Source organism: Sorex fumeus, unplaced genomic scaffold (assembly GCF_029834395.1).
Source record: "Sorex fumeus unplaced genomic scaffold, SorFum_2.1 ptg000123l, whole genome shotgun sequence".
NCBI classification, from domain to species: Eukaryota; Metazoa; Chordata; class Mammalia; order Eulipotyphla; family Soricidae; genus Sorex; species Sorex fumeus.
In genome coordinates, this window is record NW_026606180.1 from 6,005,509 (window position 1) to 6,033,369 (window position 27,861).

A 27,861-nucleotide genomic window follows, 5' to 3' on the forward strand; every position below is an offset into this window, starting at 1 on the left:
CAAACAAGCCCCACGAGTTCTGAAGGGCTGGAGGGTCTCATCACTCTGCTCGTGTGCCCCACCCGGTCCCTCGGGGAGTCAGGGTGGGCCTGCAGCCCTCAGGACAGAACCGAGTGCCTGTGGGGTCTTGCCTCATTCCTTGCCCGCTTTGAGCTGACCTTGAGTGGGATCTTTTCTTAAATCTTTCTTCCTGGCTGTCCTCCCAAGCCTGGGGGCTCCCTCCTGGGGGCTCCCCGCACTGCAGGGGCCCCCTTTCTCCTCAGCCTCCCACCATGCTGTAGCATCCCTTTAGAACAGGGCTGGGTACCCCCACCCAGCAGGGCCTCAGCAGGACCTGCCTCTCAGAGGGTGGGGGAGGGCAGAGGCACCAGCAGGAGGGCCCCTGGCTACAGGGATGCCTGGCACAGGAAGGAGCCCGTCTCCCAGGCCCTGACCCTCCCCAGTAGCCTGCTTGCCTTTTTTTTTCTCTTTGGGTCACACCCAGTGATGCTCAGGGGTGACTCCTGGTTCTGCACTGAGGAATCACTCCTGGCAGTGCTCAAGGGACCATATGGGATGCTGGGAGTCGAACCCGGGTTGGCCGCATGCAAGGCAAACGCCCTACCCGCTGTGCTATCACTCCAGCAATCCCCCCCTCCCATTTGCCTTTTGACTGGCCAACTTGCTTTCACTGGCCAGGGTCACCACGTCTTAGCCAGGATGGTCTCCTGTACCCCACCCCCACCCCCGGGATAATGCTGGACTGTCGAGGTCCTCGTATCTGGTCCACTTGGGCTCTTGACTTGAGACAGGGATTGAAGCCAGAGTCCAGTAATAGTCTTTTGCCTTGCCCGTGGCTGACCAGGTTTGATCCCTGGCATCCCCTACGGTCCCTTGAGCCAGACCAGGACTGAGCCCTGAGCACAGAGCCGGGAGTAAGTCCTGAGCACTGCAGGGTGTGGCTCAGTAACCAAACACACAATTCATGAATGGCAGTGCCCCACCCAGCAAGCAGCAAAGTACATCAGGGAGCGAGGCAGGACCAGGGCCAGCCCGCGTCTTCACCACGTTACCTCTGCTCCTCGGGGAGCTGGCTCAGAAGGGCCCTTTCCAGCCCGTAGAGATGCTCACAGGCTGGGCGACGTGTTCTGCGTGTGGCAGCACAGGGCTTGGTCCCCAGCACTACACGCCTGGCGCCACACAGGCCAGCCACATGCAATGCCTGACCCCTCAGCACTATCGGGAATTGTTAAATAAAGCTAATTCGATTCATAAATTTGTGAATTTTGCGGGTTGTTGTTGTTGTTGAGGGCGGTGTTGTGGGCCTGGTGGTCAGTGGTCAGCTGTCCTGGCTACACCTGGCAGTGCCCGCAGGGACAGATACAGTGGAACTAGTGTCAGAGAATTCTCCTGCCATTGGTGGGTTCTTGAGAATTGTATAGAAGATCTGCATACAGAACTTGGGGGTTGAACAGGAGTTTATTGGACAGAAAAGATGTACAGGTCCCTCTCAGGAAGTTCAGAGTCTCCTTGACCCGTGACCAGTGACCGACCGGTCCTGCCCTGTGCTGCCCGGTTCGCATGAATGGCTCCCTGACTGTCCCACGCTGCCCCCTACCTGGGCCGAACCCCTGTGCTGCCCACCTGCACCCCACCCTTCCTGCTGCCCGGTCTCGGGTTTTCTGCCCTCCAACTGCGACCCTGCGCCCGAGACTGAGTCCCAGCGCAGGGCCTTATCCGGGGAAGGCCTCCAAGCCCTTGTGGCCCCTGGCGCCTGCCTGGACTGGGCCCATCACGCAGCCCTGCCTGACCTGGGTCTCCGGAGAGGGGGGGAGGTTCTGAGAAGGGGGTGGGTCCTGTAGAGAGGGGGATCCCGGGGAGAGAGAGGGTTGTCCCATAGAGAGGAGGCTCCTCAGAAGAGAGACAAGGTTCCCATGGAGAGAGGGGTCTCATAGAAGGAGGTGAGCTGATGGGGGGGAGGGGCGTCCTTTTACCTGTAGCCAAATCCCGCCCCCGGCCATCCCCTTCTCCCTTCTGATTGGTTACCACTTCCAGGGGCGGAGACTTAAAGCCACCTGGCCTGCTTGAGCTCCCACTCGGGATCTGGAAGGCGAGGATGCTCCCGGGTCTCACACTGGAGCCGTGGGGCAGCAGGGCGCGTTCAGGGGCTTCTAGGGACCGCCAAGACTGAGGGCCTGGATATTGCAGGTATATATATGTTTGTGTGTCAGGTATGTTATGTGCGCGTGGGCTTCATCTGTGTGGTTTGTATCTCCATGTGGTGAGTATGTTGTGCATGTGGTGTGTGTGCATGTGGCAATATGTGAGTGTGTAAGGTATAGGCGTGTGAGTGCATGTGGACTTAATGTGTTTTGACGGTGTGCGTGTGTGGTGTACATATGTATGTCGTACGTGTCCTTTATGACTTGTGTATAGGAACCATGTGTGTGGTGTATATGTGTGATATGTATACAAAGTGGTATATCTCCATAGTGTGTTTGTGAGCATGTCAGGCATGTATGGGTGGTGCGTGAGTTATGCATGTGAGAGGCGTGTGGTGTGCATAGGTGTGTGCTGAGCATGGGCTGTGCGTGTGAGAGGCGTGTGGTGTGCCTAGGTGTGCATTGTGTGTGAGCTGTGCATGTGAGAGGTGTGTGTAGAGTGTGGTACGTGGTTGAGTGTGTATGTGTGATGTGTGTGGGGACTCCGTAAGGCTTTTTCAGTGCGAGTAGGGACTCCCGGAGAAGTTTTCCAGCTCCCGGACACCCCCAGGGCCCCTGTGACAGACAGGCCAAGGGCAGGTGTCTGGTGGGAACTCCTCCTGCCCTGGGGTCCTCTTGCCGCCTTTCTCATCACTGCCGCTGCAGGACCCCCAGCCCTGGTGAGGGGCCGTCTAACTAGTGACGGGATCCCTCCTGAGCCCACCCAGCCCTGCCCGGGGGAGGGCTGCCTGCACCGAGGAAAGCCGGCCCCCCCTCCCCAGCTGGCCTGTCCCACCACCCTGCCAGCGGGCCCCTGCTCTCCTCCGCTGGCAAACGCCCCTCACGGGTCTTCTGGGCCCTGCTGCCACCTGCCCCTGTGCGGGGGCGAGGCAGGTCTCAGGCCATCCTGCTCTTCACCTTCCCACAAGGCTCCACACCTCACCGCCGTGGCAGCTGAGTTCCGGCCTGCGTGTTGCCAGACTGTCATGTCAGCTGGAGGAAGGTCCTCATTCAGAGCCCTCCCGTGTCGTGAGGAGCAGGAGGCAAAACCCTGTGCCCGGATGGGCGCATGGGGCAGGGGGGCTGCCCTACGGGGCGCAGACAGAGGACGAGACAGCGCAGGGTCAAGCCCTGGGGAGGTGGGTGGCGGCACGGCGTCTGTGTGGAGCAGGAACGCCCTCTCTTCTCGGCGTGTGGACTGTCTGGTGTCAGCGCTGGCATGCTTGGGGGTTGGGCAGGAGGCTGTGCCAGGTCCTGGCAGCCACCCCACGGCTCAGGAAGGACGCGAGGTCACCAGAGGCAGGTCCTGGGCGTGAAGAGGGGGCGGCTTTGAGAGGGCAGCAGGCCTGGCATGCTTGAGGGCCAGGGAGCGTGTTTCGGGGTAGGGGCCCCCGCAGAGCCAGGTGGGGGGGGGCAGGCAGGGAGGCGCCTGCGGGAGCAGCCGGGCCTGGCGCCCAGAGTGTGAACGCGGGCGGCCGTGGCGCCTCCTTTCATCTCCACAGCTGCGGGCCTTCATCTGCAGCAGCGAGGATGACAGACGGGCTCCCAGGGCGGAAAGAACAAACCGTTCTGTGATTTGCCCGTGGCCAGAGTGCTGCCCACTGCGTCCCGCCTGCGACCCAGCCCCAGCCCCAGCAACAGAGCAGGCGTTCCCGTGGGATCTCACCGCTCACGGCCAGCAGCCCCTTCTCTGAGTTCTTTCCATGTTTCTGAAGAAGCCCATAGATGTCTCATTTTTTTTTAATTTTTTTAAATTTTGGCTTTTTGGGTCACACCCAGCGATGCACAGGGGTAGCTTCAGGAATCACTCCTGGCGGTGCTCGGGGGACCATATAGGATGCTGGGACTCGAACCCAGGTTGGCCGCGTGCAAGGCAAACGCCCTACCTGCTGTGCTATCACTCCAGCCCTAGATGTTTCATTTAAATCCCACCTGAAGAGGCCTGAGACAGCACAGGGGATCAAGGCACTTAGCCAGTCCCAACTTGGTTCCACATACAGTCCTCCAAGCACTGCCAGGAGTGACCCCCGAGCACAGAATCAGTAGTGAGCTCTCAGCCAATCAGTTGTAGCACAGTAGCTCTGTCCTCCTGTAGTTCATCAATTTGCTCGAGCAGACTCCAGTAACGTCTCCATTGTGAGACTTGTTACTGTTTTTGGCATATCGAATACACCATGGGGAGCTTGCCAGGCTCTGCCATGCAGGCAGGATACTCTCGGTAGCTTGCTGGGCTCTCCGAGAGGGGCAGAGGAATTGAACCCGGGTTGGCCACGTGCAAGGCAAATGCCCTACCCGCTGTGCAATTGCTCCTTCTCTGTACCAAAAAAAAAAAAAAAAAAGAAAGAAAGAAAGAAACCCAACCTCACTTGAAGCTTTTCCAACTGTTGTTTTCTTTTGTTTGGGGATCACACCCAGTGGTGATCAGGGCTTACTTGGCTTTGTGCTCCTGTGGGGCTCAGGGGACTGACGATGTGGGTGCTGGGAATCAAATCCAGTTTGGTCTCATGCAAGGCAACTGAACCTACCCATTGTACTGTCTCTCTGGCCCCCCACCTAAAATTTCATTTAAATGTTTTAATTTGAGGGCTTCTGGGGACCCATACCCAGCAGTGTTGGGGACCATACATTATACTGGATATTAAGCTGGTGTCGGTTACAAGCAAGAAAAGTCTCTTAGAAAGGACGCTGGTGAAGGTACGGGTGTTTCATTGTATGACCGAGACTTAGACCTGAAAGCTTTGTAACTGCTCTCACGGTGATTCAATAAATAAAATTATAAAAAATGAAAAAAAAAGTAAGGTGGAGTTCATGGCCAATTCAATCAGCTAATCAGTGGCTGAATAAATAGCAGTACTCCTACATAAAAATAAAAAGAAAGAAAAGTCTCTTAGCCCTTGGACTATCTCTCTGACTCCAAATCTCACTGGCAGCTGAAGTCCATGAGAGACGCTGCAGGGCAGGATGGGGGTCCCAGCATTCCCAGGAGTTAGAACCACACTGCCACAGAGTGGGTGCTCCCGATCCTGTAGGTCCGGCAGTGGGCATCGTGGGGGAGAGTGTAGACTGGCTTGTTTCCTCTGGGAAGGTCTCCCAGCCCCCCTGTCCCATTGACTGGGTTCCACCAAGCTCCAATTCTGTCCCCTCCCCCAGGGTCTGGGACCAGGAGCCACTGTGTTCTGCAGTTTCCAGCCACTCGGGGGCTTCATGCTAGAACGTGAAGACACTGCCACCCAATTCCCACAGGGCAAACTAGAACCAGAGCTGCTGCCTGTCTGCTACTCTAGCTTCAGATCTCTGAGTGTGGATGTGTGTGTGTGCATGTGTGTGTGTGTGTCCGAAACAAGATAGTTTCTGCTCTTTTTTTTTCTTTTTGGGTCACACAGGGGTTACTCCTGGCTCTGCACTCAGGAATTACTCCTGGCGTGCTCTGGGGACCATATGGGATGCCGGGAATCGAACCCGGGTCGGCTGCATGCAAGGCAAACGCCCTACCCGCTGGGCTGTCGCTCCAGCCCCAAAGCAAGATAGTTTCTTTTTTCTTTTTTTTTTTGCATTTAATATGTACTTACAGTAGCATGTTTATAATAGTGTTATCAGTTATGGTCTTGATATACAGCTGCCGCATCTCACCACCATCAAGGTGCCCATGTTCTTCTACCCATGTTGTTAAGTTACTTAAGTCTTTTTTTTTTTTTTGGAGATCACTTGACATCCCGTTACTCATCGATTTGCTCGAGCGAACACCAGTAACATCTCCATTAGTCCCTGTCGCACGCTAGTGTAGCGTCTGCTCCAGTGGCGTCTGCTCACTCCAGGAACACGAAGAGCCTCAAACCGATCGTTCAGGGTCTTGGCGAAGAAGTCTGACCATCTCATAGGTGGGTGGCCATGCGATCTTTTGACGTCCTGTGGAATCCAGTCAGTAACGGCTCTAGTCCAGTGGTTGTCTTCAAATCTCATTACGTGTCTAGCCCATCTGATTTTTGATGCCTTGGCAAATGAGACAGAGTCCCTGATTCTTGAGTGTTGACGGAGGTCGGAACTCCGGATTCTTTCTCTCATTTGAGTGAAGCATGATACTGCAAGCATAGCTCTTTCGATTCCTCTTTGGGAGACCCGAATAGCATTCTCATCCTGTTTGCGTAGGGCCCAGGTCTCTGAGGCGTATGATAATGCAGGAAAAACAGTGGAATCAAAGAGATGTGCCCAGAACCGGAGGTTCTTCATCCTCTTAGCTATTTCTTCGACGCTCTTGAAGGCATTCCAAGCCACTCTCTTCCTCCTGCACAACTCAGGTGCCAGGTCATTCATCATGTTGACTTCTCCACTTAGGTACACATAACTGTTGCATTCGAAGACGTTCATTCCATTGAGAGTGAATAGAACATCAGGAACAAGACTGTTTCTCATAGACATTGTCTTCATGAGATTCAGCTGGACTCCGACCTTTCCACACAAGTGAAGTCGGCCAGCATTTGTGCCGCTTTCTAATGTTTGGTGTTATTAGAACAATGTCATCGCAAAGCAGAGGTGGTGTAGTTGCCGACTGTCTATCTTCACTCCCATTCCTTCCCATTCCAGTCGTCGCATGATGTTCTCAAGGGTGGCACTGAAGAGTTTTGTTCAAATGGTATCACCCTGCCGAACCCCTCTTGACATGGATGATCACTTCCTTGTAGAATGTGAGATCCTGGTAGTGAATTCATAATACAACTCACAGAGGATCCTGATGTATTGAGTTTGAACACCCTGTTTGGCTAGGGCTTCGATGAATGCAAGGTTCCGTCCCAATGAAAAACCAGCAGGACTGTTCTACTGTAGAAGAAGGGAGACATCCATGACATTGGCAACTATCGCCCGATCTGCCTGTTGTCTGTTGTTTACAAGCTGTTCACTCGAGTCTTCCTGAATAGGATTGGCAGAACACTAGATGAAGGACAACCATGTGACCAAGTTGAGTTCCGCAGAGGATTCAGCACAATCGGCCATATCCACACAGTAACCAAGCTCATTGAGGTTTCTTGGGAGTTCAAGATGCCGCTCTGTCTAATGGTCACTGATTTAAAGAAGGCCTTAAATCACATAGAGAAAATAAAGAGGGAGGGGGGCATGGGTGCAGAGAAGAAACTGGTGGAGGTGGGATGCGATGAGGGGTGCTGCCATGAGCAGTGGAGGCCAGGAGTGAAGGGAAATGGGCGTCCGCTAGGAATGCCTCCCAGAGCTGAGGCAGGAGACAGCAGTAGGGACCGGAGCAGCAAACAGGCAGTGGAGACAGGGTATCCTCCACAGAACAGACTCCAACAGCCTCTGGGCTCTGACGCAGGACGGGGACGTCTGAGTCGGTGCTTCTGACCTTTGGGGCCACAGTGCTCCAAGCATGCAAATGCTCTGGTTTTCACTTCCACGTAGTCTTCAATTACACGACGCATTAACACCACTACAGAACAGGCTTTGGATTTTGCCCAACTATCAGCTACTGTGACACGTCTAAGGAGAGACCGAAACACCTAGGTGGGATGTGCTAATGTGGGGTTTTATGGTTTTCCTTTGGGTTGGTTTGGGTTTGGGACACACACACCTCAGTGCTCACGGGCTATTCTGGGCTCTGCGGCGTGACCTCAAGCCACCATATGCCGTGTCAGGAATTCAAAGCAGAATATAAGGCCTTAATCTCTGTACAATCTCTCCAGCCAATTAATGTGCTTTTGACTATATTTTTTTTTTGGAGGGGGTCTTTTCAACCAATGCTTTGGGAACTCTGGGGCCACTTCAGCTGATACCAGGCCAGTCGAGCCAGATGGCTTAAATGCTGCTCAGGTCCTGTACTTGGGGGTCACCAGGACAATACTCCGTAGTGCTGGGGAAGGGGGAAGGGGTGTCTGGATCCTAATTCGGGCCTCACACATGCCAGGCATGTGTTTCATCCTTTGAAGCTACCTCCAGGGCCCCTAATATTTTCGACTTATGATGGGTTTATGCTGATCTATTCTCTGATTTGTTTATTTTGAAATCACACTCTGCAGTGCTCAGGGGACCATAAGCAGTGGCAGAGCTTCAAACTAGGGTTGCAGAATGCAAGACAAGAGCCTTAAATTCAGGAGAAAAAAACACTGGAGTATAGGTTCCACAGCGAGGAGGCCCTGAGTTCAGTCCCTGGCACCACTCGGTCCTCCAAGCACCACCAGAGGTGACCCCCCCGAGGGCCACTTGTGAATGGCTCCAAACTCCCTACAGCCCCCGACATGAAGCTTTGACTTCATCCCCAGGACGGGTGGGGGACCCGCAAGTCACACACATTTCACTGTCTTTCCTCTTACGTAGGGCAAGCGTAGGTGCTACAACCAAGAAAGGGGAGAAGAGCTGGAAGCTCACCTCACATGTCATTGACTTGGGTTAGATCCCTGGCACCTTATATGGTCCCCAGAGTACCACTAGGAGGTATCCCTGAGCACAGAGCCCAGAGTAAGCCTCTAGGTATGGGTCCAAAACAACAAAAACCAAAACCAACAAGACCAACTGGATGCCACAGATGACTTTTCCATTAATCCAGGGGAAAAGCACTGTAAACTGTATCTTGGGAAGAAAGAAAGGAAAGGTGTGTACAGAAATCACCTGCAGACCGTGGACCAAATTTTTCATTTCAGGCTTCTTTCCCAGAGGTTCTGAGTCAGTCATCTGGGCTAAGGGCTAAGGGCAAAATATTAAAGTCATCCAGTGGGTCCAGTTGTTAGTCAGGACTGGGCCCAGGGTCCAGGCAATACCCTGGCTGGGTTTTGCAGTCCTTAGTCTCCTGAGTCCTGCTTTATCCCCAGAGTGAGCCTAGGTACCCCAAGACACAGAATGTGATTCTTCCTCTTGTGAATTATGGTCTGCATGGACAGCCTTCAGCTGACCTAGAACGTAATCACACATACACACACACACACACAAAGAAAAAATAAAACCTCAGAGCTGGCACAGCCTAAACCAGAACTGAGACTCAAATGCTCCTTACATGCCTGCATGCATGCAGGCAGAGTGACCAGAGGCAGAGGGCGTGTAGCAGAGCCGGGAGGTGGGCAAACACCCCTTCTCAGCTCTGGCAGTGTGGGGCCTGTCTTTACCCCTGTGACCTGGAAGGAGGAAAGGCAGGCTCGGTGAAGCCAGATTTCCCTCTTCATTCTCCCAAAAGGCAACTTAGACCTCAGGAATTCAAAATGAAAGAACCTTCACTTGCCCTTCAAAGTCCTGATGCCGCCCAGGGGTGGCGAGCCGGGTTATGCAACTTGCAAGAGGAACCCCTCTCCCGTGGGTCTGGGCCTGGCCACAGCCTGAAACAGTCAGCTGGACCTAGCCGCACCGTCTGTCCTGACCCAGAGCCCAGTTCCCCAGCTTTCTCCACAATGCTGGTCAGGGGCCTTCAGGTCCGCCTGGCCTGGTGAGTGCAATGTCAACTGACTCTCTGTGAGGGTACTGACTCTCTACTCTCTCCTTATTGTACCACTGGTTCGCCAGGGACTCCTGGGATTGGTCATTCTCAAGGTCTGCAAATGTCTCATTTTCTAGTTCTCGTTTTCTGCTATGTGGTTCTACTTTGGGGGCGGTAGTTTTCTAAAGCCTCACTGCCCGTGATGCTGTCCGTATGTGACTCTGTGCCTTAGTCAGGTGTTGTGCTTTGTGGCTCCTTTTCTAGGGACAGTGGTTTCTTTTTTTTTTTTTTTTAATTTATTTATTGAATCACTGTGGGAAAGGTTACAAAGCTTTCAGGTTTATGTCTCAGTCATGCAAATATCAAACACATTTCCCTTTACCAATACTTATTTTTTCCCATGAAGAACCCCAATAAAACCCCACCCCCCACCCCTCCCCGTCCCTGTGAGGCAGATGAATTCTAGTTAACACTCTATCCGCTTTGATTAGATTGTTTCAATAAAAGATTCGCCACTATTATTTAGAGTTTACCCCCCCCCCCCCAAATCAGACATGCTGAAAAAGCATTGTGAAGTGATTTGCTTTCTACAGCTGGGTTCAAGAATTAAATGTTGGTTTTGGATTTCTGCTATTTTACCTATTGACCCTGGAAGTATTTCTACTGAAAGTCAGATAGTTAAGAAATTGGTTTCTGTGTTCTGGAGTCGTGGCCGTGCTGGAGAGCCGCTCGTGGGGGGCAACTGGTGGCCTCGGTAGGGCGTGAAGGGCGGAGCGAAACGCCCCCCTTCCCATGAGGTTTTAGTCGCCCCCACACTCCCGGCTCATACCTGCTGTCCACAAGGCTCCCATGTGGCCGCCATCTTTCTTTCCAGAGAGGAGAGGGCGAATGGGGCAACACCCTTTCCCCTCCGGCAGACTTGATGGGCTGGATCAACGCATAGTCCATTCACTTTTCTGCTCCAAGCTGCTGGGTTCTGCATTAAGTCCTTGTGCTTCTGGGGCCATGGCCGTGCTGGAGAGCCGCTCGCGGGGGGCGACTGGTGACCTCGGTAGGGCGTGAAGGACGGACCGGAACGGGGACAGTGGTTTCTGACCACAGAGCAGCCCCTGTGCCAGCCATGAATCCGACAAGTCCCACCTCAAGGAAGCCACACAATGACAGGGAGCCTGATAGGAACACAGGCAGCCACCTTGTGGCGTGGAACAGAGGGGTGACAGGCCAGCTCAGAGCTTCTTTAGAGCTCTAAGTGCATGGGTATGCGCACACACACACAAACACCAACCACACGCACACAAACACACACCACAAGCACAAACACACACTACATACACCACACGCAAGCACACATACACCACACACACAAAAACACACATGCGCACAAACACACAAACACCCACCATACACCCATATACGCAAATATACACACATACCACACACACATACACAACACACACGCATGTGCACACACACATGCGCAAGAGTTGTTGAGCTGCTCATTACATGCTAAGCAAAGTTTTCTGTTTTCTTTTTGTCCACACAAGGTGATGCTCGGCAGGAGAGCCTGGTCCAGGGCTCTGGACACCATTGTCCACTTTTATTGCCTGCATTAAAAGTCCCTAATTCCTGCTGCATCTCTACCCTACCCTCAAGTTTGTCCTTCATTTAGTCATTCCAGTGAGTTTCCTTTTCACTTCAAGATGATCATCTTGGGCAGGGGAGATAGCTCAGTGGTCAGGGACCAACTTCAACCCCCAGCACCACACTCCCCGCAGCACCCTCCCTGCCCCGGGGTGGCCACAGTGCTCCCCAGCAACATCATAGGGCCTTTGCACAAAGAAGCTGTTGAGGCCCTAGCCCAGAGTGGCCCTGGATCCCCTGAGCACCGCTTGGGAGGCACGTGCCACCCCTGCAAAGAAGACAGAGGATGTGCTTGATTGCTTCTCAAGCAGATGTTCTTTTTTCGAGTGCTTTCTGTTATTTCCCCCCTCCATTTCGAGAAGACTATTTTTCTCCTTTTTTTGTGCGTGGCAGGGGCAGGGGGGAAACACATGGCAATGCTCAGGGGTTACTCCTGGCTCTCGAAGGACCAGATGGGATGCTGGGATGGAACGCAGGTCGTCTGTGCGCAGAGAGCACTTTCACGTTCCTTTTATTTTGCCCATTCAATTTCAGGATAGAACATGGTTTTGTCATTTGTCTTGTGGGGGTGGGTAGGGGTGAGAGTTTCCTTCTCTTCTGTTTTTCTCCTGGGGAGGTGGAACAGCTCTAAAGGAAGTTCTACATTTGCATCTGTTTGCTTCCCAAGGGGTTAACAGCTTTAACTGCCCTGTTTTCACTTCATTTTCTTTGCTTGGGGAAAAGGTCCGATCTCTTAAATACAACTGCATGCATATGTTGGCAGCACCCATATAAAAACTGTGAAAAAAAATAATGCAAGATAATACAGTGCAACTGCCTTGTTGGAACGGGCAGCTTGATTTGTTTGCTTGTTTTTGCTTTGGGGTCACAATCCACTGTGTGCAGGGGTTACTCCTGGTTCTGCACTCTGCTTTCAGGAATCACTCCTGGTAAGCTCCAGGAACCATATGGGGTGCTGGGGGATTAGAATCCCGGTTGGCCTTTGTGCAAGGCCAGCGCCCTATCTGCCAGACTCTCCAGGGCCCCTAGAACTGGTAGCCTAAAAGGACCACATATACTCAAAAAGTTAGGTGGTCAGGAAAGACAAGTCTTGGGCTGCCAGGTTCGGAGGGGGAAAAGAAACTGCTGGAAAAGGAAACTGGGGAGGAAAAGCCTAGGAAAGGAAGTTTGTGTGAGAAAGTTTCAGAAGAGAAGTGGGGAAACCTCCACCCCCCCATTCCACCCCCAAAAGCTGGAAATGAAATTCAGAGGAGGCTGTGATGAACTTGACTCTAATGCCCTTCTTGAGAACTTTCAATTGGAATTGGGGAAGAAGGAAATTATTTCAAGTGTTCCTGGCAGAGAGAGGTAGATTTGATGAAAGCTCAAGGAGAAAAACACCCTATTTTCCTAAGCGCTGGGAGGCTTTGCCGGGACAGAGAGCTAAATAAACCTGAATTTGGAGATCAGGACAGGAGGGGTTGCTGGCTGGGGGCAAGAGCTGGATGTGGTAAGTGCAGAGTTATTTCCTGACAGGAATGGAGAGCAAGGCAGGAAGGAAAGCAGGAAACCTGGAGTAAGTGGTCAGAAGGCAGAAGCCCGTTCTAGGGAACTTTCTCACAATGAAATAGAGTAATGAGTCGGATATCCTTGGGATCGCCTCTGCTCTGCATCCGGGCATTCAGTCAACCGCGGACTGAGAAATACAACATGGTTGGGTCCAATTGTGTTTATGCAAACGTTCCTGTCAACAATTCAGTAAAACTAACTCCTGACATAGCATTAATGCTTTTGTTGTTTGGGTTTTGAGTCACAAGTGGCAGTGCTCAGAGATCACTCCTGGGAAGGCTTCAGGGACCAAATGCTGTACTGGGGATCAGACCTGGTGCAAGGCGAATGCCTTCCCCACTGTACTGTCTTTCCAGCCCAACACAGGTTGGTGCTCTTTGGAGCATCCCGAGTAATCTAACATACTTTCAGATAACTTAGAGGGCGTGCAAACCATCCGCTTCACAGATTGGGGCATGTATGCAGGGTCCCGGGGCCTGAGGGACGGCTATCCAGGGCAAACGACTGGTGTCCAGGTTGCGTCCTTTTGCGTTGCTGTGTCTAGGATGCCTGAGTCTCCTCCGGGTTGTGGGTTTACAATCGGGGCACTCGGTCGTAACAAACAGCTCGAGGAGGGGTTGTTTGGGTAATAATGCACGCACCAGCACGCACCAGGTATTTAAAAAAGGATCTGGCCGCGTAGGAAGCGCGACTTCGAGGCCCAGTTGTCGGCGCTATCTTTTTTAACCCAAGATCTGAGTGTCAGCGCCTGGCACAAGGCGAGTGATGAAAGGCCTCGCAGGCCAAGCGCTCCCCCCATCCCCCGGGCCCCGCCGGGGAGGGCGGCGGAGGGAGGAGGAGGCCGGGGATCACGGCGCGGCCTCGGTCGGGGGGTCCCGGCCCCGCCCCCCTCTGGCGCTCGCGGGGGGGGGGAGGGGTGGGCGGGGCTCGAGCCGGGCCCGCGCGCGGCCAGACCAGCGGTCCCAGCGGCGCCGGGCAGCGGCGCGCGTCACGTGACGGGGCGGGGCGGGGCGCGCCCGGGAGGGGAGGGGGCGGGGCGCGCCCGGGAGGGGAGGGGGCGGGGCTCGCGGGCGGGCGGGGCGGGGCGCGCGTCACGTGGCGGGGCGGGCGCGGGGCTCGCGGGCGCGCGCGCGGCGGGCGCGGCGGGACCCGGAAGCGGCGCGCGGCGGGCGGCGACGCCGCGGGGATGGCGGGAGCCGGAGCAGGAGCCGGAGCTCGCGGCGGCGCGGCGGCGGGGGTCGAGGCCCGCGCGCGAGACCCGCCGCCCGCGCCGCGCGCGCCCCCGCGCCCCCGCCGCCCCCTGGCGCCGCCGTCGGGCCGCAGGATGGAGGCGGCGGGCGCGGGCCCGGGCGCGGGGGGGGACAGCGCCCCGACCACCGAGGCCCTGTTCGTGGCGCTGGGCGCGGGCGTGACGGCGCTCAGCCACCCGCTGCTCTACGTGAAGCTGCTCATCCAGGTGCGGGGGGCGGGGGGACGGGGTTGGGGGGGGCAGGGGGAGGGGGTTGGGGTGCAGGGGGAGGGGGAAGGGGGAGGGGACGGGGGTCTGGAGGGAGGGGAGGGGGTCTGGAGGGCAGGGGAGGGGGGCTGGGGTGCAGGGGGACGGGGAAGGGGGAGTGCACGGGGTCTGGAGGGAGGGGAGGGGGTTTAGAGGGCAGGGGAGAGGGGCTGGGGTGCAGGGGGACGGGGAGGGGACGGGGTCTGGAGGGAGGGGAGGGGGGCAGGGGTGCAGGGGGACGGGGAGGGGACGGGGTCTGGAGGTAGGGGAGGGGGGCTGGGGTGCAGGGCGAGGGGGAGGGGACGGGGTCTGGAGGGGGGAGGGGTGCAGGGGGAGGGCCTCGGCTTGGGGTGCAGGGGGAAGGGGGAGGGGACGGGGGTCTGGAGGGAGGGGAGGGGGGGTGGAGGGAGGGGAGGGGGGCTGGGGTGCAGGGGGAGGGGACGGGGGTCTGGGGGGAGGGCACGGGGTCTGGAGGGCAGGGGAGGGGGGCTGGGTGCAGGGGGAGGGCCTCGGCTTGGGGTGCAGGGGGAAGGGGGAGGGCACGGGGCCTGGAGGGCAGGGGAGGGGGTTTGGGGTGTAGGGGAGGGGGCGGGGTTCAGGGGCCGGGGCTTGGGGAGGCGGTGGGGGTCGGGGTGCAGGGGGACTCGGAGGGGGCGGTTTGGAGTGCAGGGAGGCGTGGGGACGGTGCGAGTCGGGGGCTGGGGTTCGGAGGGGTTCGGAGGGGCGTGGGGACCCGGGAGGAGGGCCGGGACTCGGGGAGGGGAGGGGAGGGGGCAGAGGGCGAGGGGCCCGGGTCGGGGGTCGGGGTCCGGGGGCGAGGTGGGCTGGAGGGCGACGCGGGCGGGCCAGGCCGCGGGAGGAGGGGCGCCGTGACGCGTCGGCAGGGGAGGGGAGGGGAGGGGAGGGAGGGAGGGGAGCGGCCGGGCCGGGCCGGGATGACGCATTTGCCGCACCAGGGGAAGCCTTGGCGCCGGGGCCTGCTGGGCCGGGACCGGGACCGGGCCGGGAGCGAGCGTCGGGCCGCGCTGGGCCAATCCCGCAGGGGCGGGCGTCCACTCGGCCTCGAGTTTTCCAGCGAGGGGTCGCGAAAGCGGCTGGGAAGAAGCGGGGGCGCATCGGGGTGGCTGTAGGTGTGTGACGACAGGCCGGCACGGGCGGTCCCAGAGGGTCGCAGCAGGAGCTGGGCCCTGGGACCCCCAGAGGCCGCTCCCCTAGCACGCACAGACCTGGGGGGGGCCAGACCGGCGGCTCCAGAGTCAATAAAAACGGGTGCGAGCACGGAAGTGGCCGCAGCCTGCAGCCTCGGGAGCTCGGATGGGAAGTTGAGGGGTGGGACTCGGGTGGGAGAAGGGACGAGGCCCCAGTGGGGTGCCGCGTGCTCTGGCCGCTTCTGTGCAGAGGGCCAGGGCCGGGCGCTCAGGTAACTGGGGTAGGGGGCTGCTGGGGGGAAGAAAGTGGGAAGAGAATTGGGCCTCAGGGAGAGCCTAGGGAGGAACTGGAACAGAGGGGTCTGGGCAGGTGAGCCCAGCTGAGCTATTCTTTTTGGGGGGGGCTTGTTTTGGGGGTGCCACATCCAGCGGTGCTTACGAATTATTCCAAGCTCTGCACCCAGGGGTCACTCCTGGTGGGCTCTGGGAAGGATTTGTGTATGTGTGTGGTTTTTTTTCTTTTTAGATCACACCTGGCGATGCACAGGGGTTACTCCTGGCTCTGCACTCTGGAGTTAATCCTGGCGGTGCTCAGGGGACCCTATGGGATGCTGGGAATCGAACCCGGGTCGGCTGTGTGGAAGGCAAACGGCCTACCCACTGTGCTAGCACTCCGGCCCCTGCAGCAGTGCATTTATTTTTATTTTTTTTATGTTTATTTTGTTTGCTTTTTGGGTCCCACCCAGCGATGCTCAGAGGTCACTCCTGGCTCTGCACTTTGCAGCTACTCTTGGCGGTGCTCAAGGGACCATATGGGATGCTGGGAATCAAACCCGGGTCAGCCAGGTGCAAGGCAAACGCCCTACCCACTGTGCTATCGCTCCAGCCCCTCTGGGGAGGATTTGGGGTGCAAGCAATTGAGGCCAGGCTGGCCACAGGCAGGCAAGCTCAGGCCTGTAGTCAAGCCCAGATGGCGTGACCCAAATTGCCACTCTCCGTGCATCTCGGGTGGACCTGGTGGGTGAAACTGGGCGGTGAGGGAGGCAGTGGGCCCCCGAGCGGGATGTGGCCGCCAGGGCGTGTGGGAGTTCAGGTTCCGGAATGGGCGACTTGCGGGTGATGAAATTGGGTCTGCCGCTTCAGAGGCCCTGAGTGGGATCGAGCTGCTGGGCCGGGAGTGGAGGGGGGGTGTGACGCACGCACACGTGGGCGGCCCGGAGGGAGGCCAGAGAGGAGATGCCGTGTTTGGGGGAGATAGGGTGAAGGGACCCTACAGATTTCAGGGGGACGCCGGAACCCATCCACTCCCAGGTCGTTGGAACAGACTGGGGAGGGGAGCCGGGGAGCCGGGCTTCCGACTGCCGCTCAGCCAAAGCCACGGAACCCAAAGAAAATTCGCTGGGCACCCTGGAGCTTTGGGGGGTGGGGAGGTGTGTTTGGGGGCCACACCCAGCCCTTGTCAGGGCTCCCCCTGGCCCTGAGCTCAGGGTTCTCCCCTAGTGGCACTCGGGATGTACCGGGTACTGGAGTTGTAGCCCAGGCCAGACACGTGCATGCTAAGTGCCCTGCCCACGTCCTGTCACTCCGGCCCCATAAACCCTGGAGCGTTTCACCCAGCAGGGGAAAGGTCTGGAAAGGAAGGGCTGGCCGCCTGGATCAGCAGTCACATCTCTTGCCTTCAACTCCCCTGGGCTAGATTAATTTTTTCTTTTTCTTCCCAGAAGATTCCCATGATTGGGTGGGGGTTTGTCTTATGATTACAGAGTCTCGTAATCAGTCTCCTAGCTCAGAATTGTGTCCATAAGGGACAGCCTGAATCTTGGGAAACACTTGACGAAGGCGGGGGTGGGGGTGGAGGAATTAGCCCAGAAAATGCTAGAAGCACACCTCGGCCAGCTTCTGGGGTTGCTGGTCACCATCTGAGCGACAGGCTGCTGTCCGCCCTGCCAAAGAGGGGCCCCTGCCCCCACCCCACTTGGGGCTGCTCCACTCGGGGCCCAGCCTTCGGGATCTGGTGGACGGATTGCCTAGAGGGGCAGATTGGTGGAGAATCCACAGGGGCTACTCAGAGCGGTGGGGGGGGGGCCCTCCCACATGGGGGCTGCAGGTTCCCGACCAGCAAGAGTGCTGCGGGCTCTAGGTGCTGGGCACTTGGGGAGTCCCTGCTGGTGCCATGGGGAGGGTTGCGGGGGGCGGGGGGCAGTGCTGGGATCAGTCGGGTTGAGGTGGGGGGGAGGATGGGCACGTCTCACCTACCTCTGCTTGGCTTCCAAGGTGGGCCATGAGCCGATGCCCCCCACCATCGGGACCAACGTGCTGGGGAGGAAGGTCCTATACCTGCCCAGCTTCTTCACCTACGGTGAGTGCCCGCGCCCCCTGGCGGGTGGCACCCAGTGGGTGCCCCACACTGACCGACACGCCAGCGCGAAGCCCCGAGGCGGCTGTGCCAGCAAACCACCTGGGCCTCGCCTGGCCCCTGACCGCCTCTTCCCAAGTCCACCTTCCCTGTCCCCATTTGTCACCAGGTGGCCCTTAACGGGGACTGTCTTTGGTCTCCAGCATTTTGGAGGGGCCCAGCGAGAGCACCGTGGGGAATATGGGGTCAGGGGATCGAACCTGGGGCTCGTGCCTGCCCTACAGATGCTCCACCACCTGAACTCTCTCCCCCAACCCACGGGACCCTCTTGGCCCTTGTCCCCTCCTGCTCCCTCTGCTCACTGCCCCGCGCTGGGTGAGTCTCCCGCTATCTCGGCTGCCCTTTCCCCGTCGGCACCCTGGGAGCAGAGTCCGGGGGCCTGCTGCCCAGCCAAGGGTGCCGGTCCACGCATGTGCTGTTTGTTTTCTTTCCCGAGGTTGCTGGGGACGGGGTGGGGGGGTGGTCCTCAATACCCGGGCATCCCGGGCACCCAGTGCAGAGTTAGCGCCGGGCTTGCGGGGAGCGGGGGAGGCAGCTGGGGGACTCCCTGAGGCCAGAACCCGGAGTCCAGTTCATGTCACATGCATCCTCTCCCGAGGGGCTGGGAGGGGTCGGGCCCTCATCTGCCTCTCCCTGCTGTAGAGTGAGGCCCAGCCCCGCAGTTACAGCCGCTTCCACGGTGAGGCCGTCGAGCTGGGCGTGCAGACTGTGAACTTGCTCCGGTCTGCGCCCGGTGGCCAGCTGCCTGGGCCCTGTCCGACGGCGCCCACTCCTCTCGGGCGCTCGCAGAGAGCCCTGGGCAGCTGTAGGACCCTGGGGTGGGGGGAGGGGTCTTCCTGCTTCTCTGCCCTCCGTGAGCAGGGCTGGAAGGGGGTCCTCAAGGGGGTCCTTACTCCTCACCCCGGCCACACCTCAGCTAGAGGTCCGGCCTCGCTCTCGGTTACTAGCAGGCTGCCGCCGACAGGCTCTCTCCCCCACTGATGGCCGCTCCCCTGCCCCGCCCCGCCCCCCAACTCTCCTGCCTGTTCATCCTGAAGTGGGCCCTTCTTTAGCCCCCTGCCCCCCCCCCCCCGGGAGCCAGATATGCAGGTGTGAGGCCCAGCAGAAGCGGGGTAGTACTGAACCCACGGGCCTGTGGACACCTGGGCCAGCGAGCTGTGTTTGCTGGTTTCTGCCCGTCAGTGCTGGAGAGCAGGGGTGGGTCGGAAAGGGGAGCACGGCCAGGGACTGTTGGGACGCGGGCGGCGGAAACTGTTTCATGGGGCTGGTCTGCTCCCCTGAGCACAGAGCCAGCTTACTGCCCCCTCCCCCAGAGAACCATGACATTGAAAAGTGTCACGTCTTGGAACATGGTTTAAAAAGTGGATGGTCAGTAAAGGTAGGACTGGAAAGTGCAGCAGGAGGCGTTTGTATTGGCCAACTTGGGGCCGATCTGATGTCCGGCACTGATCTGATCTCCGGCACCACCGTACCATCTCCCAGCATGTGGCCCCAAAACAAAAAATGGAGGGGAGGGGGGAGTGAGCCACTGGAGGCTGGAGCCTGCCAGCGCATAGGGCTGACTCCTGGCTCTGCACCTGGGTCACTCCTGGAGGGCTCAGGGACTTACTCGGGTCAACCATAGGCAAGGCAAATATCCCACTGTACTATCTCTTTGGCCCCCCAAAACAAGCGTTTTTAAAAACGTAGATGTGGGAAACAGGAAAAATACCCTTTCAGGATTCCTGATGAGCGAACACCCCATTCATTCTGTCGATGGCTCCTGGTGCCTCTGTTTGAGTAAGGGTGGCAGGGCCCTTCCTGCTATTGGGTCAGCGTGACGATGGGGGGGCGGGGGACACGGGGTCTGTACCAACTGTACCCGGGACTCTTTTTTGTCTGGTTTGTGGGTTTATCCCCGGCCCCCTGAGCATTCAGGCAGGAGTCCTACCTTCTCCCTCAGCTTGGGAGCTTCAGTGGTGCCTTTTGTCCATTTCTCTTTGTATTTTCTCCCTTTTCTCTTAGAAATTTGTTTTTAGGCAAACAGCTGGTTTCAGGATTGTTGCACTTAAAAGTACTGAGTTGAAAAACTGTAGCTAAGTTTGCCAGATAGATTGTTCAAAACTCAAAAAGAAAAAATTCCTAAACTTGTGGGACAAACATCTATTTTGAAGGTTTGTGGTAGGGCACTTGCCTGCGCGAGGCCAACCCGGTGGAGCCAGGTTCGATTCCTCCGCCCCTCTCGGAGAGCCCGGCAAGCTACCGAGAGTATCTCGCCCGCACGGCAGAGCCTGGCAAGCTCCCCGTGACGTATTCGATATGCCAGACACAGTAACAACAACGTCTCCAATGGAGACGTTACTGGGCCCGCTCGAGCAAATCGATGAACAAGGGAGGACAGTGCTACAGTGCCAAACCCTGCAGGGCCTAGAGACAGGATCTGGGAAAGGGTCTGGTTGCTCTGGGGGGTCTTGATTGATGCCGGGGGCACTGTGAGCTGTCAGCTTTTGTTAAAACTGTTTATTGAATCACCGTGAATTACAGTCACAGGACGATTAATGATTGAGTCCCAGGGGTCCAGTGTTTGAGTACCCGTCCCCTCGCCAGTGCCCCTTTTCTCCACAATGTCCCAGTTCCCTCGCCGCGCGCGCCCCCCCCCACCCCCGGAGTCACTGTCCTCTCAGGGCTGGGCTGACCCCCTGCCCCCTCTGCTCTCTTGCAGCCAAGTACATCGTGCAAGTGGATGGGAAGATCGGGCTGTTCCGGGGCCTGAGCCCCCGGCTGATGTCCAACGCCCTTTCCACGGTCACCCGGGGCAGCATGAAGAAGGTGAGTCATGGGGCTGGAGCGATAGCACAGCGGGGAGGGCGTTTGCCTTGCCCGCGGCCGACCCGGGTTCGATTCCCAGCATCCCATATGGTCCCCTGAGTACCTCCGGGGTAATTCCTGAGTGCAGAGCCAGGAGGAACCCCTGAGCGTCGCCGGGTGTGACCCAAAAACCCAAAAAAAAAAAAAAAAGGTGTGTCGTGGGCAAAGTCGAGAGCCTCTGCCTGAGATTCCGCGATGCCCCCTGCACGCCTCCGCCCCTCCTGCGGCCAACGTGGTGCTCTGCTCTGCGTGTCTCAGGTGTTCCCTCCGGACGAGATGGAGCAGGTTTCCAACAAGGACGACATGAAGACCTCGCTGAAGAAGGTGGTGAAGGAGGTGAGCGTCGGGACTGGGGTCACTGTGGCCGTCGAGGGTGGGGGTCCGCCTCGGGTGGGCATGTGGAAGGAGCCCTGCACAAGCTCTTCCCATCACTGGCTCTCCTGGAACCCAGCGGCTTTCGGGGAGAGACTTGGGGTGGGCCCGAGGCCCGTCCCGGTGGGCTGACCCGCCCCCTCCCCGTGCCCTGCGCTCTCTTGCAGACCTCCTATGAGATGATGATGCAGTGCGTGTCCCGCATGTTGGCACACCCCCTGCACGGTGAGCTCCACCTCGGGGGCTGGGGTCAGGGTGGGGGCCGGGCCTGGCCCGCGCGTCCCCTGATTGTCGTTCTCTCCCCTCAGTCATCTCCATGCGCTGCATGGTCCAGTTCGTGGGACGGGAAGCCAAGTACAGGTGGGTCACTCTCCGGACCAGCCTCGCCGCCGTTCAGTCTGCCACACCGGACCTGGGGCCCCCCCCCTGCCCGTTCAGGGGAACGCGCTGTGCTGTGTTCCTTAGATAGGCCAGGGACCTGTCTCTCTTCCACACCCCGGGGCGGGGGGGGGGGGGGTTGCTGTGTGGGCAGGGCGGGTGGGAGCGACCTGGGCAGAGGAGTTCAGGCACTGGGGCTGAAGCCACACCTGAGACCGGGCAGGGGTCTCCTCCTGGGCCCAGCTTCCAGCCCACCTCATCCTCTACGGGGAGTCCATTCCCCCGAGCTGGTGCGGAGCCGGGGCTACGAAGCTGACGCAGGTTCTCCCAACCCTGCCCTGGGACGCTTCGTGCAGGACAGATCTGCAGGGTGGGCCACCAGAGCACTGTCCCCAGCTCCCTGCGAGGCCCGCCACCTTGTCCCAGGCTCCGTGGGTGAGAGTCCACTGACACTCGGCGAGCCTGCGGCCGGCCAGCTGCGGGCCTCAAGGCTCCGTGCTCTGTACCAGCTCTCTCGGGAAGTGGCAGTGGAGACTGCTCCCCTTTAGCAGCTGTTGTCCCCCGGGGGCACAGATTGTGCACGCACGCACCCCCCCCCCCCCCACACACACACACACACCAGTCTCTCACCCCCTTTGGTTTGCTAAGACGCTCTCCTCCCCAGCCTGAGGGGGGCTCTGCCCCCCCCCCCCCAGGTGCTACCCGCAAGTGACGTCACGTCCATGTTTTTCCTCTTCACAGTGGCGTGCTGAGCTCCATTGGGAAGATTTTCAAAGAGGAGGGGCTGCTGGGATTCTTTGTGTACGTGAGTGCATCCCCCATCACTGGCCACGGGCATCGTCCACCAGCAGGCACGGCCACTACCTCTCGCTGCAGCCGGCAGCCAGGGCCTCCCTCCGGCTCTGCATGCCAGCGAGCCTGGGCACATCGCGGCCCGGAAGTGTGCTCTTGTCCAGCCCGCTGGTGGCTTCCTTCCTTCCTCTCTCCCTTCTTCCCTCCCTTCCTTTTGTTCTCTCTTTGGGTTTGAGCCACACCCCAGAACAGGAGCTTACTCCTGGCTCTGCGCTCAGGGGTCATTCCTGGCAGGGTTCATATCATATAGCAGGGTGACCATATCGGGTGCCAGGGATCAAATCCAGGTCAGCCACAGGCAAAGCAAGTGCCGTGCACGCTGCTATCTCTGTGACCCCTAGTTTTCTTGAAACGTGAAAAAACCTGGCCCTCGGGGCCCACAGCCAAAGCCCCTGTTTCCTCGGAGTGTCCTTTGTAAAGAAACCCCTTCCAGAGACTGCCACAGGAGCAAGCACACAGAACCAGAAGTCGGCTTGCCAAATGAGGTCTGGTTTTGCATCTTTAAGGACTTGATGATAGCCCACGTTCTGTTCTGCTCTATAGGAGTTCGGGATTTTTTCTGTGTGGATTTATTGTTGACCTGGTGGGGTATTTTTGGTTTGTTTTTGGTCTTTGTGCCACTCTCAGCAGTGCTCAGGGGCTACTCCCAGCTGAGATAGAAGAACTTGGGTGTTGTTCCTGACTGTGCTTGGGCATGTGCTGGGAACCGACGAGAGTTGGCCACGCGGGACAGGCACCTAAGCCCTGTGCTGGCTCGGGCCTGGTTTGCTATTCGTGCTCCAGGTGTGGGTGTGTGAGTCTGTGTGTGTGCGCTCCAGGTGTGAGTGTGTGTGTGTGTGTGTGTGTGTCTTGTCTTGTCTGTGCTCCAGGTGTGGGTGTTTGAATGTTTCTGTCTATGCTCCAGGTGTGGGGGTATGAGTGTGTCTGTGTGAGTGTGTGTTGTGGTTCTGCGTGTGCTCTAGGTGTGGGTGTGAGTGTGATTCTTACCAGGAGTTGATTTTGCTTCCGAGGGCCAAGTGTGTGTGTGTTCGTGCGCGCCTGGGTGTGTGTGTGAGATTTTTCACCACAAGTCGGTTTTGCTCCCCAGGGCCTGTGGCACCGTCTGGGGATAGGTTTTGTTTACCTCAATGAGCAGTGTCCCGTGGGTCGAGGCCAGGGGTGCAGCTCTGTGCCCTGCAGTGGAGACAGAGGTCAGCCTCACAGCAAAGAGTCGTTCCCCCCGCCCCCATCAGTGCGGGCGAGGAAGGTCTCGGTTTCTCACACGCACAAAGTGACCGGAACAGATGCTGGCCAGTGACTGGGCGTCAGACGCCTGCTCTGTCAGCCCTGCCGGCACAGTCCCCTGCGCTGTTGTGTGTGGAGAGGGTCCCGCAGCATGGTGTGTGTCTGCCCTTCGGGGTTTGGTGGTTCGTGTGTTTGGGACGGACGGAAGGTGTCGGCACTGCGAACGGCGGGGTGTGAAGCCCGTGGGAACAGGGCGGCCCAGGCAGGTCTGCATCTGCATATCCCTTACCTCAGTAGCCCTTTGAACTGTCCCAGTGTGTCACAGTTACATGTGTATGTGCTTATCCAAAAATCCTGATTCTGCTTCCTCTCCCAAGACAGCCTTCCCTCTGGAGCCCGTCTCAAGTCCCTCATTAATTCATGTTTAGGGATTTGGGGCCACCCCCTTGGTGCTCGGGGATGTTCTCTGACCCTGTGCTTCGGGTTGTATTCCTGGTGGTGCTAAGGGGTCCGTACGTGGCACCTCGATTGAACCGGAGCCTGCCCTCCGTATCGTCTCTCACGCTCCACGTCAAACAGATACTGGAGAGAAAGCACAAATGACACACAAGGTCCACTATTTGCCTCAGGACTTGACCTCCATTGGTGTGTAGAGCTGTTTACGGCCGTCTGAGCCCCTTCTCGCCGAAGCTTGCGCAGAGCAGTCAGTGCCCCTCTCCTGGGGTCAGCCAGATGCCTGGTCAGGCATCCGTGAGACCTGCGTGGGGGAGGCCGGAGACAGGCGCGTGCACACACTTCTGATCTGCATCCGAAAACCCAGACACATGTCTGTGTGTGTTGGGTGCTGCACAGGGGGGCTCCTCTCAGCCTGGCGCTTGGGGGGCGGGGGCGTCGCCCCCAGTGGAGCTGAGGAACCAGGGGTATAGGGAAGGGAGCCCAGACTCCCACGGGAAAGCTTGTGCGCTCGCCCTGTGAACTGCCGTCCCAGCCCTTGGTCTCGTGTCTGGGTCCCAGCTCTGAGCGTTGCAGGTCCTGGCTAAGACTGAGCTCCCTGGGGCCGCCCCGGGCGTGGCTCCCCGCTCCCCTCGTGAGGCCCTGTGGCCCCGCGGCCTTCCTCCTGGGGACCGTGAGCCTGGCACCAGCCTGCCTGCCTGCCTGCCTCGGGCTCACCTCGCACTCGCTGTGTTTTTCAGAGGCCTAATCCCGCACCTCCTGGGAGATGTGGTCTTCTTGTGGGGCTGTAACCTGCTCGCCCATTTCATCAATGCCTACCTGGTGGACGACAGCGTGAGTGACACCCCAGGGGGGCTGGGGAACGACCAGAATCCAGGTTCCCAGGTTGGTTGGAACACGCACTTTCCCGTCTTTGCCATATGCCGCTGCCGCTCGGGACTCTGGCCCGGGCATGGCGGGGGCTGCTGGGCGGAGGGCCGAGCAGAGGGCCCGGCCCCCGGTCAGCTTTGCTTCTGGACCAGGGTTCCAGACGGCAGCTGGACCTGGAGGGGCGGCCGAGGAAGCCAGCGGGGCCCAGAGCCCCGCGTAGGGACCGGGAATCCCGAGGCGCCGAGTTAATGATAAACCGTCACTGCGTTAATGTTTCACGCTCTCCCCGGCATGCATGAGTGTTCGCCGGGGCAGCGCCGTGCCCCCATTGGCCAGGGAGGGAGCCCAGAACTGGGCCCTGCACTGCAGGCTGGCAGGCTCGCTGGAAGGAGGCCCTGTCGCCTCTCGAGGCTCTTCAGGTGTGCCGGGAAGTGGGGTGGGCAGGCGCACCCTTCCGTTTCATCAGCTGCCACCCACCCAGCCTCGCTTGTGCAAGCCTTGGCTCTGCTTCAGGCCTGGCGAGGCCTCGGGCCTCCGAGAGGTGCTCATTGAGGACCTGTGTCTGGGCACTCGCCACTCCACGGTCAGCTTCGGGGCGCCGTGGGGGGCCGGGGGGTCGCTAGTAGCCTGACCCTCTGATGGTGAAGGTCGCCCACCTTGGAGGGGCGTGGGGAGGGGGCAGAAGCGTATCATCGTCCGTGTGCCTGTGTCTGGGCCCTGCATGGTGGGCTTGTGTGGGGGGCGGGGGTGGGGGGTCTGCTCACAGCAGTGACCCCTTGGCTTTGCAGGGGGTCCGCACGTCTCGTGGCTCCCCAGAGACCAGCTCCCACCTGCAGTGATGGTGGTGGGCGCCGTGGCCCACAGCAGGGGAAGGGCTGCCGCAGAGCTCGGGTGGGGGTGGGGGCAGGGGGAGTGCCTGTGGCCAGCACCTTCCTGGCCCCTGTTCCCAGCCGTGTTAGCCAGAGGTGGCACAGCGGCACAGCTCAGAGCCCCGAGTCACTGTCCCGCCGAAGGGCTGTTTCCTGGGCTAAGGACAGTTGAGGAGTCGGGGCTCTGAAGGGGGCGAGAGCCGAGGTGGGCTGAGGGGGCCGCCAGTGCCGTTTCCCTGCTGCCCGAGGACGGCGCTGGCAGGCAGGAGGCATCTAGGCCCACACCCTGCCCCGGGCGCCCACCTCTGCCAAGCCGGACATGGCTGGCGGCCAGACCCTGCTCGCCAGGGCCCTGCGTCCTGCACTGCCCCTGGCCGGCCCTGGAAGGGGTCAGCGTTGGCGGCAGCTTGCGGGTTGCTGGGCAGAGAGTTGGGGAGCCCGTGTGCAGGGCAGAGGAGGGGCCCGGGCGAGGGGCCTGAGCTGGGCCCGTGAGCAGGCGTCTGCGTCCTGAGATGCGCGTGCAACCCGCCTTCCCCTCTGCCCCTCCAGTTCAGCCAGGCCCTGGCCATCCGGAGCTACACCAAATTCGTGATGGGGGTGAGTCGAGCTGGCCTGGCCCGGACGTGGGGTGGGCGGGCCGCGGGGCTGGGGTGCAGAGCCGCGGGGCGGTGGGGGGGCGGTAGCTGGCGCTGCGCAGCCTCCCGAGGGGCTGTGGCAGGGAGGTTGGTGACTGCTGGTCGCCCCTCGCTTTCAGATCGCCGTGAGCATGCTCACCTACCCCTTCCTGCTGGTCGGCGACCTCATGGCCGTGAACAACTGCGGGTATGTGCGCCAGCGGGGGGGCCCTTGCGCCTGGCCTGGGTGGGTGGAAGGTGAGGGTGGGGAGGCGGTGGCAGTGCCAGGCCATTCCGCACAGTGGCCCCGCCGCGCGGGTCTGCCCCCCTGCCTGGGGCCTGATCGCTCCTTCCCGCAGGCTGCAGGCCGGGCTCCCCCCGTACTCCCCGGTGTTCAAGTCCTGGATCCACTGCTGGAAGTACCTGAGCTTGCAGGTGAGTGAGCTGGGCCGGGGTGGCTCCGGGTGCCCGGGACGGCGAGAGAGAGAGAGAGAGAGAGAGAGACCGTCAGAATCAGACGCGAGGAGGCGGAGAAAGAGAATGTGGGTCGCCGTGGAACCCAGTTAGCGTAGAATTCCACTGGGTTTGGACGGGATTTGAGATAGTCCGGTCTGGAGTTACAGAAGAATTCCGCCTTCACGGGGACTGGAGAGCTAATGCGGGGATGAGGGGGCTCCCCTTGCATCCCACCCACCTCCGTTCCATCCCTGGCACCTCATCTGAGTGCAGCAGCTGTGGTCCCCCAAACAAGTGCACACGTACACACGTCTGACTGGGTCCTTCCTTTGAGCACTGTAGTGCCTCTGAGAACACTGACCCTTGAGCTTCTAGACTGACGGCGGAGGCTCCCTGTGTCCCCCGGGAGTTGCTGAGGGCTTTGGCCAGCTCTGGGCTCTGGGGTTCCCGGCCACTGCCGCCTCCGCCTCTGCAGCTTCGGAGCCTTGAGGACGCCTTTGGGACGTCCAGTGTGTGTTGGCCAGGACTGAGGGCTCCTTTGCCTCGCTTTTGCCGGTGGCCTGCGGGGACTTCCTGCCGGCCTCCCAGTGAACCTGAGGGTGATAGCATTTTTTCCAGATGTTCTGCCGGTTCCACACATGTGGGCCTTGGAGGAGTCTCCAACTGTGGGACTCTGAAACCAGAGGCAGTGCCCCTTTGGCCTGGCGCTGACCCTGCCCGGGCCTCCCTCTGGGTCCGGCTGAGCGCGAGGCCTGACCTGCCTCTCCCCGCCCCCACTGCGCTTCCAACCCAGGGCCAGCTGTTCCGTGGCTCCAGCCTGCTGTTCCGCCGGGTGTCCTCGGGCTCCTGCTTTGCCCTGGAGTGACCAGTCACCATGACACCTGCCGTCAGCCTGCCCCTCGTGGGGGAGGCCCAGTCAGGCACCTGCAGAAGACACCGACTCCGCCGCACCCAGATGTGCTCCAGCCCGGCCGGGCTTTGGTTCCCCTGTTTCCATGTGTCTGTCCAGATGGGGTTGGGCGGGGGTCAGCCCAAGTGGGTCAGGTCACCAGTTAGATCTGGGGACGTGGGTGGGGCTCGGGAATTGGGG

The 27,861-nt window shown here is 59.2% G+C and overlaps 1 protein-coding gene across 2 annotated transcripts; it reads left to right on the top strand.

The window, feature by feature from the left end:
• The first annotated feature begins 13,948 nt into the window (after window positions 1-13,948).
• Window positions 13,949-27,811, top strand: MTCH1 (mitochondrial carrier 1). 2 transcript variants are annotated; one of them, XM_056137370.1, is made up of 12 exons: window positions 13,949-14,233; window positions 17,695-17,779; window positions 20,538-20,644; window positions 20,942-21,019; window positions 21,223-21,280; window positions 21,364-21,415; window positions 22,175-22,234; window positions 24,703-24,847; window positions 26,251-26,298; window positions 26,456-26,523; window positions 26,675-26,750; window positions 27,565-27,811. In XM_056137370.1, the coding sequence occupies exons 1-12, from the start codon at window positions 13,964-13,966 to the stop codon at window positions 27,634-27,636; spliced, it is 1,119 nt and encodes a 372-aa protein (XP_055993345.1). In that variant the 5' UTR covers window positions 13,949-13,963; the 3' UTR covers window positions 27,637-27,811. The 2 variants fall into 2 exon arrangements, with proteins under 2 accessions (XP_055993345.1, XP_055993346.1); XM_056137371.1 differs by having other exon boundaries at window positions 24,703-24,796; window positions 27,565-27,810.
• The last annotated feature ends 50 nt before the right edge of the window (window positions 27,812-27,861 follow it).